At 47.0% G+C, this 13,568-nt stretch overlaps 1 protein-coding gene across 8 annotated transcripts in view; it reads left to right on the plus strand.

Moving 5' to 3' along the window:
• TNS3 (tensin 3) overlaps positions 1 to 13,568 on the plus strand; it is a 385,864-nt gene that overhangs the window by 167,437 nt on the left and 204,859 nt on the right. For all 8 annotated transcript variants that reach the window (XM_044453647.1, XM_044453612.1, XM_044453592.1 and 5 more), the window contains one exon: positions 9,743 to 9,854. In XM_044453647.1, the coding sequence (XP_044309582.1) occupies positions 9,743 to 9,854 (112 nt within the window). The remainder of the gene's footprint in view (positions 1 to 9,742; positions 9,855 to 13,568) is intronic.

Genomic DNA, 13,568 nt, shown 5'->3' on the forward strand with positions numbered 1-13,568 from the left:
GGAAACTGGTCATTATTTCCTGCAGCGATGGGAAATGTGTGGTATTGGGCTGTGTTTGTGACAGGTGCCTTTGGAAAAGTAGCAGCTTGGTCCCAAAGGCTTTGATATGTGAATACAGTTGGCTTACCACTGCATTTTGCCCCTGAAGGCTCGTGTTCAGCACGTTCAGATGTCGTGTTATGTCAACTAAAAATCCAAAATCAGCCAGCCAAACAGGATCAGATAGCTCTGACATTAGTTGTCCCTTCTTTGCCAAGAATTGTCCGATTTCCGCCCTAAGAGAGTAGAAGCGCTGCAGTGCAGACCCCCGACTGAGCCATCTTACCTTGTTGTGATACACAGCATCTCCGTATTCAGCCTGGATGTCGAGTAGAAACTGTTGAAACTGGCAGTGGCACAGGGCTTTGGAGTGAATATAATTAATAGCCTTCATCACCGGTTTCATAACATGATCATATTTCAGATGTTTGGCACAGAGAACTTGTTGGTGAATAATACAGTGGAGTTTTATAGCTTTGCCTCCTTCTTTGCTGACTTTGTTACAGACTAGGGTTGATAATCCACTTCGCTTGCCAGTCATGGCAGGTGCGCCATCCATAATAATCCCAGTGACTTTATTCCATGGTTGTTTCATGTCATCTACGGCGGAACAAACCGAAACAAATAAATTTGTTCCTCTTGTTTGGTCCTTAAGGCTCTGGAGGTCAAGTAGCTCTTCACTCACGTTCATGTCATTTTCCACTCCTCTCAAAAAAATCAATAACTGAGCGGTGTCAGATGCATCCGTGTTTTCGTCGCAGGCTAACGAAAAAAAGTCAAACTTCACTCCTTTTGCCTCTAACTGTCTCTTAATATCAGATGAAACGTCTTCAATTCTCCGTACCACAGTGTTACGAGCCAGGCAAACATTGGCAAACTCTTGCTTCTTCTCAGGGCAAATTTTCTCCACCACTTTCATCATGCAGTCTTTAATAAATTCACCCTCAGTAAAAGGTTTGCAGTGCTTGGCAATCAGCGTTTCCACCTCTTAGCTCGCCTTTGTGGCATTTTCATTTGACTCACGGGCTCTTTTGAAAAGCACTGCTGTGCCGTTAAAGCAGCTTCCAGTTCCTTCAATTTTTCGCCACGTTTGTTCCCAGTTAGCTTGTTGTAGTTAGCATGTTTCATCTGGTAGTGCCTCTTGATATTGAAAACAACCAGTCTCTTGGCAAATTAGGCAGAAACAGTTGTTTCGTATTTCAGTGAAAAAATACTCCAATTTCCACTTGTCCTGGAAGCGGCGGCCCTTGCTGTCAACTTCCTTTTTTTTAGTTACAGTTGCCATTTTAGAAATGGGCACACAAGCCTTGTGTCACAAGGGTCACGCGGCGAGAATGCTGGCTCAGGTCTACTGCCATCTTCTGGTGAAATATAACCACCAGCCTTGAAGGAGCAAGAGGCAGCAGGGGACAGCTGCGGGAACCGCTGTGCGGTGAAGGGAAAAACGCCGGCCAGCGGGGATGAGTGACAGGCTGAGCCAGCGGGGAGAAGAGGCTGCGGGCCGCTCGAAATGTGAAAACGGGCCGCAATTGGCCCCCGGGCCGGACTTTGGACATGCCTGCCTTAGCCCATCCAAAGAAGATCTTGAAAGAAAGATCTGTACTTTGAGAGCCATAATAAGACATAATGATCAGGTTTTTCGGTCTTTCCCCTGAAGGATTGATGTAGTATCAGTGCAGAGCTTGCATTTTGGGAATGTTTTCTGCTGCTTATAATTCATTCTTGCTCTCCTGTGTAACAGAAGTTGTATTTTTAGCTGTGCTATTATCCCTTGGAGATTAAAGGAATGTGTAGGAAGGATATTGCCATATCATAGCAGTGACTGGTAAACTGCTCAGAGAAAAGCAATGTGAGGAAGAGAGGAGGGGGTCATTGTGTAGGGGTCATATTTGTTTTACTTCAGGCAGAAACAGGGTAACAAGATTATTCAGCGTCAAATTCTAGAGGAGTAGCTATGTCCTTCTTTTGCAGCAAAAGCAGTCTTGTGACATCTTATTTTGGCAGGAGCTTTTGTGGGCCAGAGCTTATTTCTTCATAGTGGTACCTTTGCAGCACAAACCTGTGCATACTGCAGCTTGGGAGTGCTCCTCGACCCAGAGCTGTCGTTAGAAGCTCAGGTGACGGCGGTGGCAAGGAGTGCTTTCCTTCAGCTTCGGCTGATCCATCAGCTGCATCCCTACCTGGAGAACGATTACCTGGCAACAGTGACACATGCATTGGTAACTTCCCAATTAGACTTCTGTAATGCACTCTACATGGGGCTGCCCTTGAAGATGGTCTGGATACTTCAGATGGTGCAAAATAGAGCTGCCAGACTGCTGACAGGGGCTGGGCTTTGTTCTCATATAACCCCAGTCCTCCGTCGGCTTCACTGGCTCTCCTTGAAGTCCGGGCCCAATTCAAGGTGCTGGTTATCATCTATAAAGCCCTTGACGGCTTGGGACCTGGTTATCTAAAGGAGCGCTTGCGTCCATATCTGCCCTCCCGCCCCTTGAGATCGGCGACAGAGGCCCTTCTCCGGGAACCCTCCGTGAAAGATATTAGGAGGGTGAGTACCCGGAAGAGGGCCTTCTCTGTGGTGGCACCCCACTTATGGAATGCGCTCCTCAGAGAGGTCCACCTGGCGCCATCGTTGTTTGTTTTTAGGCGCCAGGCCAAGACCTTTTTATTTAAACATTATTTTAATTGTTGAATTTATTTATTGATTTTATATTTATGCCGGGATGTTTCCAGTTTTTTATGTACTTGTATAGCTATTTATTTGTATTGGAAGCTGCTCTGAGGCTTTTGTGAATGGGGTGGCATATAAATATTCCAAATAAATAAATAAATAAATAAATATCTACTCCGGAGTAAAGGCCTTTTTTTCCTCAGTAGGCTATACTTTCAGATAGAGGTGCTTATGATTGTGGCATGTAAAGATGGGCCCTTAGTAAGAATATACAGTAGTACCTTGACTCATTAACTTAATTCGTACCATGACACTGGTTGTGACCCGAATTGGTCACAAGCCAATTCATATTTCCCCATAAGGTTCGATATAAACAAGGTCAATCTGTTCTGTAATTTTTTTTTTATCACAAAAATTTGAAACAAAGTAACAAAGAACAACAAAGTAACAAAGTACAGTGGTACCTTGGCTCACAAACTTAATCTGTTCCAGGACTCTGATTGTGACCCAAATTGGTCATGAGCCAAGTTAAATTTCCCCATAAGGTTCAATGCAAATAAGGTTAATCCATTCTGTAACCATTTTTTAAATAAGAAAAATGTGAAGCAAAGTGACAACAGAGATTACGGCCATCCCCCCCCCCCCCCCAGCACAAGCATGGCCATCCCCCCGCACCCCACCAGCAAGACTGAGATCGCACCTGTCATCCCTGCAGGCGTCTGTCATCCCTGTAGGTGTCTGTCATCCTGGCACACGCCCATCATCCTGGAATGTTGGGGGGTGGGGGGGAGAGACAGGCGTGATTGCGGACACACTGGGGGAGGTAGAGACAGGCACAAACGGCGCGCTGGGGGGAAGGAGAGATGGGCACAATCTCGGCCATCTCCCCCCCGCCCCCAGCATGATAGCGGCCATCTCCCCAAAGGAAAGACGGACACAATACAACACAGTCGCAGGGGAGATAGCAGAGATTGAGCCTGTCTTTCCTGCAGGAGAGCACCTGTGATCACGCACGCTTTCCCTGCATGAAAGCTACTGTGATCATGGCCACCTCTCCACTCCGGGAGGGGGGGGGGGAGATGGCTGAGATCTTGGTCACCACCCAATGCAGAGTTCACAACCCATATCAAAATTTTAATGACATTTTTGTTCGTGACCCGATTTGTTCATGAACCAAGGTGTTTGTGAGCTGAGGTTCCACTGTACAGTACAGTAGAGAACACTAACCTAGGTGGAGGGGGAGGTTACTGTTTGGAGGGAGAGGCCAGACCATAATCATGCGATAGCAATCATGCTCAGGGTGGGGGTGAGATGGCTGCAATTGTGATCATGCTCGTGCAGGGAAGATGGCCGGGATCGCGATCATGTTCGCATGGCAACATGGGCGTGATCGTGGTCGTCACCCAATGTGGAGTTTGCAAACTGACGTAAATTTTTTCTGAAATTTCTGTTCACTACCCGATTTGGTCATGAACTGAGGCGTTCGTGAGCCGAGGTACCACTGTAGTTGATCCATTAGCCCAATATTATCTTCCCATAGTGACCAACCAAGGTGCTTAGTGGGAAGGCCTCGGGCAGGACCTGACCACAGTAGCATCCTTCTGCTCATAGAAACATAGAAACAGAGTGAGTCAGAAGGGATTCCCGGGCCATCTAGTCTGACCTCCGGCTCCAGCCGGCTCTGCTCACGACATGCCCACCATGTGCATGTCCAGCCTATCTTTGAACACCCTCACCGATGGGGCCTCAACAACCTCTCGTGGAAGCCCATTCCACACCCTCGGGGTCCTGACTGTCAGGAAGTGCTTCCTGGCATCTAAATGGAACCTTGGTTCCCTGAGCTTTGCTCCGTTGGAGTGCATCCTGCCTTCCTCTGCAGGGGAGAACAGGTCTCTACCCATCTCCCCATCTCCCCATCTCCGTGTGACATCCCCTCACATACCTGTATGTCGCCAACATATCCCCTCTGAGTCTCCTCCAGGCTGAAGAGACCCAGTTCCCTCAATCTTGCCGCATACCCCATCCCCTGCAATCTGGCCACCAACCTTGTGGCCCTATGCTGCACTGACTCTAACCTGGCTATATCCTTTCTGCAATGAGGGGACCAAAACTGAGCACAATACTCCAGTTGCAGGCGCACCAGAGTCGTATAGAGTGGTAGTAATACCTCTCTTGATCTAGAAGCCACACTTCTGGCTATGCAACCAAGGGTGGTGTTCGCCCTCTTGACCACCGCATCACACTGCTGACTCATGTTTAGCCTGCAGTCAACCAGCACCCCGAGATCCCTTTCACAAGTGCTGCTCTCCAGCCACTTGTCACCTAACCTGTACTTACTCTTATGACACCTATTCCTATGCCCCAAGTGCAAGTCCTTGCACTTATCTACATTGAACGCCATCCTGTTGTCTCCTGCCCACTTCCATAGACTGTCCAGATCCTTTTGAATCTGCAGTACCTGCTCCTCAGTTGTGGCCACCGCCCCAGTTTTAGTATCGTCTGCGAATTTGATCAGCACACTGTTCACCCCTTCTTCCATGTCGTTAATAAAAAGATTAAACAGGATTGGCCCCAGGACAGAGCCCTGGGGGACCCCACTTGTCACTGGCCGCCATCTCGATAATTCCCCACTAATGGTTACCCTCTGCTTTCAGTCAGTCAACATCCCCTAATCCACCAGATGGTGCATTGGTGTATCCCAAAACTCCTCAGTTTCTCCACCAGGATATCGTGGGGCACTTTGTCAAAGGGCTTGCTGAAATCCAGGTAAACCAAATCCACTGCATCCCCTCCATCTAGCCATCTCGAAACCTTGTCATAGAATTCCACAAGGTTTGTCTTGCAGGACCTGTTTTTGTGGAAGCCGTGTTGTGTGACTGTCAGCCTCCCTTCCCTATCTAGCATCACTAGAACTCTCTCTATTATGAGCCTTTCCATTGTTTTTCCTGCAATGGAAGTAAGGCTAACTGGTCTATAATTCCCCATGTTCCTTCTACTACCCTTTTTGAAAATTGGGACCACTGATGCCACCCTCCAGTCCTCTCGAATTTCACCTGTTCTCCACAAGGGCTCAAAAATGGAGGCCAGCGGGCCCCTGCCAACTCTCTAAGTACTCTCAGGCGTAACCCATCAGGGCCTGGCATCTTTGTAATGTCCAATGCCCTGAGGTGCCCCTTGACTTCTGTGGGGGGTGACTCTAATCTGTGCCCCTAAGTCCCCGGCCGCATCTAATCTCCTATGTGGATCTCCCCCATCCTGCTTTGGAGAGAACACAGAGGCAAAATAGTCATTTAGCATCTGTGCCTTTTCCCTCGCATCAGTCACTGGATCCCCTTCCTCCTTATTTAACGGTCCCACTACTTGTCTCCCCTTCATCTTGGTATTTACATGGTGAAAGAAGCCCTTTTTGTTGCTCTTGATATTCTTGGCAAGTCTCAGCTCGTAATCAGCCTTAGCCTTGCGAAGAATCCTTCTGCAGTGGGCCTCCTCCTCCCGGTATACCCTTTTGTCTATTTCCCCCAGTACCCATTTCCTACGGAGGTTCCTCCTGTGTCTAATCCCTCTAACCACCTCCTTCGCATCCATGGCGGCACTCTCCTCCGCCTCCCCACATTACTAACTAGAGGTATCTTCAAGGCTTGCGCCTCCAAAACCTCCCTCTTGAGTGCCAGCCAACCCTCCTCAACTCACTTACCTTCCAGTAACCTATCCCAGGAGACTTTCCCCAGTCTGGCCTTCAGTTGGCCAAAGCTGGCCCTCTTGAAGTCCCAGCTTCTAGTGCTCAACCTGCTGCACTTCCCCAGTCCTCTGATCTTAAAGCAACGGATGGAGTGATCACTCGCATACAGAGCTCCCTTAACCTGCACTTCATCTATCAGCTCCTCTCTATTTGTCAAGACTAAGTCAAGGATGTTACCCCCCCCCCCATCCCCACTCGGACCCTCTGTGTGAAAAACCCTCCCTCTATAGCTTCTAGGAAGTGACGTGACCTGGCTGTCACCGCCGAGTGAGTCTTCCAACTAACATCCAGGAGATTGAAATCTTCCATAATTACTGTGTCTCTCCCCCGAGATATCCTTAGAATCTGGTCTGTAAGGACATCATCCAGGGTCTTAAGTTGACCTGGAGGGCAATAACATACCCCCACTGTCAGGTCTCCTACCCTGTCAAAACCCCTAAGTTTCACACAGACTGTCTCTGCCGAATCCCCATCTGGGCTGCATTCTATCTCACTGCATCCTATCCCTTCCCTGACGTATAAAGCTATGCCCCCACCCCTCTTTCCCTTCCTATCCTTTCTAAAAAGGTGATACCCTTCTATGTTCACATTCCAGTCTTGCCTTTCATCCCACCAAGTTTCTGTGATTCCCACCAGGTCATACCCCTCTATTCCCAGGAGAGCTTCAAGCTCTTCCTGCTTATTACCCGTGCTCCTAGCATTAGTGTACATGCACCTCAACTCCTTCCCACCACTTCCTTTCCTTGGAGTTCCCAGCCTCCTCCTTCCTCCCATCCTCCCTGATACCTGGCCCCTCTCTGTAGGAGTCTTGTCAGTCCCTGCAGTACCTCTGAAACCCTGCTCCCAGAACCCTGATCCTCTCCCCACACTTGTCCTGTGTAGACACTTTTCTGGGGGGCCTGAACCCACCCCCTCCTGGCTTAGTTTAAAGTCTTCTGGACGAAGCTCGCTAGAGTACCTCCAAAGGACCTTTTCCCTATTCTCGTGAGGTTTAACCCATCCCTTGCCAGAAGTCCATTGGCAAGAAACCGAGTGCCATGGTCGAGGAACCCGAAGCGTTCCTTCTGGCACCACACCCTACGCCATTTGTTCACCTCGGAGGCCCTCCTGTCCCTTCCTGGTCCAAATCCCTCGACTGGTAAGATCGATGTGAAGGCCACTTGGGCCTTGAGGTCCCTGAGTTTCTTGCCCAAGGCCTCGAAGTCCCTGGTGATCCTGACCACACCCTGCCTGGCCACATCCTTTGTGCCCACATGGATCACCAGGAGCGGCTGGTGACCCCCGGAGCGAACAAGAAGCTCCACTCTGTCCTTCACATGCCAGATGCGTGTGTCTTGCAGACAGCAAACCTTCTTGTCTCCAGGTTGGGGCGGCACACCGCCACCTCAGTGCCCCTCAGCAGGGAGTCCCCGACAACAATCACCCACTGCCGTGTCTTCCTGGTGGTGGTGGGTGGCCGTGGCCTGTCCTGCAGCGGCCCCCTTGCCACCTGTGGTCCCAGGCTGGGGGTCCTGCTAGTCCCCCAAGGCCTCATCAGCCCCAGCCTCCCCAAGTGGAGAGAATCTGTTTCCCAGCTCCAGATTGGTGCCAGGAGAAGGAGGAGGCCGTGCTGGCCTCCTCCTCCTATGGGTGACACGCCTCCATGTCTCCCTGGCTGCTCCTCCCGTGCCTCTCCCTCAACCCTCTGTCCAGAGGGGGCCTGCTTCCAGGGGGCCTGGAGAGCTCTCTCAGCCCTCAGGCACCTCAACTCCTCCTTCAGCAGGGTCATCAGCTTACACTGAGGGCAAGTGCATCCCTGCCTCTCCTGGGGGAGAAAGGTGAACATGTCGCAGCTGTCACAATGGGCAGCAACACCCGTGACTCCCGCCAAGGCCTTCTCCTGGTCTGCCATTGGGAACCCTTCTGAGACCTTACCTTGGTCCCCTGCCTTGTCTTTCCTGCAGTTCCTCTCACTCGCCCAGTTCTCCCGGACAACCCCCCCCCCACACACACACACACATACGGGTAAAATAAAATTTAAATTGGAGGAAAAGCAAAGCACAGCACAGCACCAAAACAATAACAACAACAACAAAGAAAGAAAGAAAGAAAGAAAGAAAAACAATGCAATAGAACAAAAAACAAAACCCTTGGCCTCCCAGGGAAGGGAGTCCCCGGGCAGTCTGGGCTGCAGACAAGGTACGACGCCCTTCCTCTCTGCTGCCCCTTCCTCTCTCTGCTCGTGTTCTCCAGCAACTGGCATTGAGGGACATACCTTCTCTAGTACTCAAGGCAGAATTTGGCCATGATGACTAAAAGCCATAGATTTATATTGTGCAATAATAGATGGTGGGATAGGGACTTAAATGGTAACAAGGACACTTTAATTTTAAATTGTGGAGGTTATGACATAGTTCTCACCAAGGTGTAAAATCTGTGTCTGGGTTGTGCTACTTCGTACTGCTCATGGGGGTCTCATTGAAAGATTTCTCCATAGAAAGAATTTTTTGCTTGTAGGAATTTGAATGTCTAGTCATTCTTCCTCTCTGAAGTGCTAGCTTTCTATTTGTAGGAAACTTTTTTATAAACACACTCCATCAATGGCTATCATGTTGTTCCTCCAGGCAAGCTCATTGTGGGTCACATACTAAGAATGGGTAGGAGTACCCCATCACTGGCAAGTGACACTCAGAGTGTTCAGCCCATTCCCACACGCATAAATAAGCCCACAAAAGAAGCTCGTAGCCAGAATCCCCCACCCCCAAACATGCAATCAAGCTCTGAGAAAGTTGCCAGTGTCATCAGTGGAGACCTTTAAGATGACTGACTGACTGACTCTGTGTGTGTGTGTGTGTGTGTGTGTGTGTGTGTGCGCGCGCGCCTGTATTTTTAATGGATTTGCAGGATTGGCAAAGGGAGGGCTAGCTCTTCCCTCCTCAGCTGCATCTCCCTCAAATACCTGCTGTCTGCAGTTAAGGTTTTTAGAATGCCTCCCTTTGCAGCAGTGAATGCTTTTTAAACACCTATAAGGGGTGTAGTAGCTAAGGGATAGAGGAATAGTAGGGGTCTGGGAAAATCTCTTAGCTTGAGCTGCTGATTGGAGAAAGCAGGCCTGAATTCTCCATTTCTGGTATATAAGATGCTGCACATACTGTGCAGAAGAACAGACTAACTTGCAAGACTGTCTTTAAAGATGATATACAAGTACTAAGTTTTAAAATAGTTCATTTTTTCTATGCAATATTATTGTTACAGGTTTTTTTGAGGTTTTTAAAAGAAATATTCATTTAAGGTTCTTCCTTTTTCTCTTCCAGCCAGAAGGGGTAGCTTCAAATTCTCATACATTCAAGAGTAAGAACTTTAAGAAACCCAAAACTTGTAACATCTGCAAACAAGGCATTGACCCGCAAGGCCTTTCGTGCAGAGGTGAGTCCTACTGAGTACAGTGTATTTTACTTTAAGTAGTATATCACTTTAAATAGTATTGCTTTTTTAAAACTAAGATTTAAAGACCATGAGCTCTTGCACCTGGCATTTTACCTTTCCATTGTGCTGAGTTGTGTTCTTTGGGCTGTGTTATCTCCTATGCATGGGAATGGGGCATGTTAGCCCTCTTTCAGAATATATGTCCTATAAACAGTAGAGTAATATGTTTGCTGGGACTGTGTGTGATCCAGGCATGGAGGGCATTTTTTTTGGAGGAGAAGACCTAGAGAATCATGCATGGCTATCAGCAGCGAAATGGTTGATCACGAAGACTTTCTCCACTTGAATTTGCTCTTGACCTTCAAATGAACTGCCCTTTTCATATCATTCTCCAGTACACTTTATATAAGTTTGGTTCAGCAAATTGGCATAAACATTCAAAAATATGAAGGGGAACATCCTTCCCATAGTTCAGTGTTAGGAGACAACTCAGCTGGCGTCTGTTTTTCCTGTCTGTGTTTTTTTCAATGTTCATTCCCAGTCACTGCAACTCGGGAGGCTTTTTGGCAGCAGTTTAGAATTTCATCCCACCCTAGAGTTGGATAGCATTTTAGAAATTCTTTCAGAAATATCATTCCACCGGTGGGTATTTTAGCTTAAAAGTGTTACTCATAACTACGCTTTTGGAAAGGCATTTTAACATTATAGAATGGGGAGGAACTACACAAATGCCAGGAAACCAGAGCCAGTGAAATAAGCTGAAATCTGTAAGGTAGTGACAAAGTGGCACAGGTTCAGTTAAGTAGATCAGGTCAAGTTCAGTCAGGTTGAGCTGCAACAGGGTATGACAGGTCAAGTCAATCAGTTCACACTGGCTTAAGCTTGGTAAGTACCAGTGAGGGGTGATCAGCACCAGGATAGCTCCCAATGTACTCTGCTGGCTAACCTGTAGAATGGAGTCATCTCAGGAAGGCAGGCAGGACCTTATTTTCAATTGTGACCTCCCCCTTGGAAGAACTATCCACAATCTTTAAATGACCCATGGATGAATCAGCAGCTGCATACTCCACTTGTGAGAGGTTACAAGGATGTAACCCCTGGGACCTGAGGATGATGGGAGAGATATTTCCTCAGGGTAGGGGTTGATAAAAAGGGCTTCTGAGGACTCCCCACTACCCTGAATGGGTGGCTTGTGATTTGTTGAGAGTCACAGTTTTCCTCAGGACAATGCTTGGAACTGGGTGCAAGAAACATAATTTGTCACTGGTAAGCATGTTTGTCTGCAGGAAAGAAATAGTCATTTTGAAGCTAGAACATGCATTTTAAGCTGTGGAAGGGTCTACATCAAGTTACAACTATAGAAAATGGGAAAACTAATTTAGATACTACTCTGGAATCAGCCTGAACAAGCTTCCTTCTAGTTCCTTGTAATTTAGAGTGTTATTTCCCCCTGATCATATGTCTAGTACAAGCATTTTAGAAGATCTTATGGAGTTGCATTCCATTTGTGGGTGGGGCTGAAGGCAAAGGGTGCAAGGCCCAGAATACCTGCCCCCACCCCTCATATTTTAGCCTGAAGCTCTTACTGCCAGTAGCTAAGCCTCAGGAGAGGCAATTCAGCATTTTAGAATGAGAGGGAGGACTGCACAAAAGCCAGGAAAGTACCGAACAATACTTGGAGGCGTGGTGCCCTGTTGGACGTTCTGGTAAATCCCATAGGAAGCCAAAGTTCTGGCTCACCTAGGATAAGCCATGATATACATGTTGGTCATGAAGCTGGGAGTCAACATGACAGATGAAGCATGTACTTGTCTTTTCTTCTGGAGAGCAAGGTCTGTGTGCTAAGCCACTGATAGGATGGCATCTGTTTTGTGTTTTTGTTTATTTTAACAAATGTTCCCCTTATGTGTGATAAAATTTTCAAAGCTGGAGTGCATATTTGGTGCTAACCACATTTTAGATGGAAATAAATGCATTTATTTCCAGTATTTATATGTAGCTTTTGCTCATATAGTTCAAAAATAATGAAGCGCAACGAACAGCAATATACAAAAAGATAAACAGTTTTAGATTCAACAACAAGATATTTTTAAAACTGTAGTAAGAAGTTGAATATAAAAATACTTAAGCCAGAAAGTTGCGCAGGAAAAAAACAGCAACGAAAACAAACAAGAAACCAGGAGCATCACAGATAATTAGGAGAGGCACAAGCACTGAAATCTGGCCTCTAAAAAACCAAAGGCCTTCTTATATCTGAAGGCCCGGGGCAGAAGGATGATACATTATTGAGCCCTACTGCTGCTTGTTTCAAAGTATTCCAAGAGGAGGGAATTTTAGAGTGAGAAAAAGGGGGGGGGGCACTAGCCAGCTCATGAGTATTCTTTCAAAAACTTGTAGGGATGGCACAGGATGTTGCTCCAGCTGAGCTGGGTAGCCCATTGCTGATGATGCAACCTCTTCCCTGCATACACTTGCCTTCCTAAAATTAGGTTAACATTGCTTTAATCTTGCTCTTAATGTTGGGGTGAGGCACTGGGAGTGAGCTGGCTGTGCTGAAGCTTTTGCAGCAGCTGTTGCAAATATAATTTAAAGTAGTATTAAGATTTCAAATAACTTCCAAGTCCAAGGTACCACTTTTCTGCCATCATGGTAAAGCAATAGTGGTGCAGGCACTCTTTGGAAATGTTTTGCTCATAGTTACTTGTATTGGAGCAAGCAGCAAGGCATGGAGTGGGTGCTTGGGAGAGACCTGCCACCAGCCACTTTTCTTGAAGAAGCAAATGTTGAAGCAGTGGTAGCTGGGGAGGTATGGTTGTGGCAGGTGGAGATGGGGGCCACATTGGAAGGTGACAGATGGACTGCGCATGCTTTGAAGAAAGTAGTAGGAATGCAAGCCAAGAGTTTCAGCAGGCAGAAAAATGTCCACTAATGGACCTCAGTCTTCCAACTTTCAGCCCTTCTTCTGTGACCCAGTGTTGTTCATATAGGGTGCAGAACATTACAAGTGTAACTTGTCTGTTATGAAACTTCAGCAGAGTCTTGAAAATCACTGGCTTGTTATAATAATAGAAACCAGTAAAAATAAAAACTTTTACTACAAGTTCTCTTTTCTCTGCAAATCTGCTTCACACAGAATGAAAATGAAAGTTAAAATTATAATATCAGGTCATGGATCTTCAGTATACACATTGTGAACTATTTGGAGACCTGCAATAGGACAGCAGTAGTTAGTATTATAAGCTATAATGTACTTTTGGTAGTGGTTGTCTGGGAAGGGCACATTGTTGTTTGTGTTTTGTTCAGAATATTCAGAAATTGTAAACAAGTGCTAAAGTGGTTTTAAATGACCCCCTTTTTGAATGGGAACTTAAGTCAGTAATGACATGATAGCATGGTAAGTAGTCATCACAGAACACAAAGTGGTAGTACTTGACCTGGCAAATCAAGGCTTTCAGCGAAAAATCCTCACAGAATGTGGGCTTTCCCTGGGTTCCTGGCTTATGATGCTTACTTAATTGAGGCTGTTGTTCACCAGATGCACAGTGGACTTCCATTAAACTGAAACTGCTCTCATGCCTTGCTTGTGGGATTTCCAAAGGCATCTAGTTCACTGAAGAGATGCTGCACGAGAAGATCAAAATGAGCAGGGGTTTCTTAAGATCAAGATTGCTCAGGTTGCTTTAAAGGCTGATCCTAACCAGACGCCTTTGGGAT

This window comes from Varanus komodoensis, unplaced genomic scaffold (genome assembly GCF_004798865.1).
Source record: "Varanus komodoensis strain SLA01 unplaced genomic scaffold, ASM479886v1 scaffold10, whole genome shotgun sequence".
Lineage (NCBI taxonomy): Eukaryota > Metazoa > Chordata > Lepidosauria > Squamata > Varanidae > Varanus > Varanus komodoensis.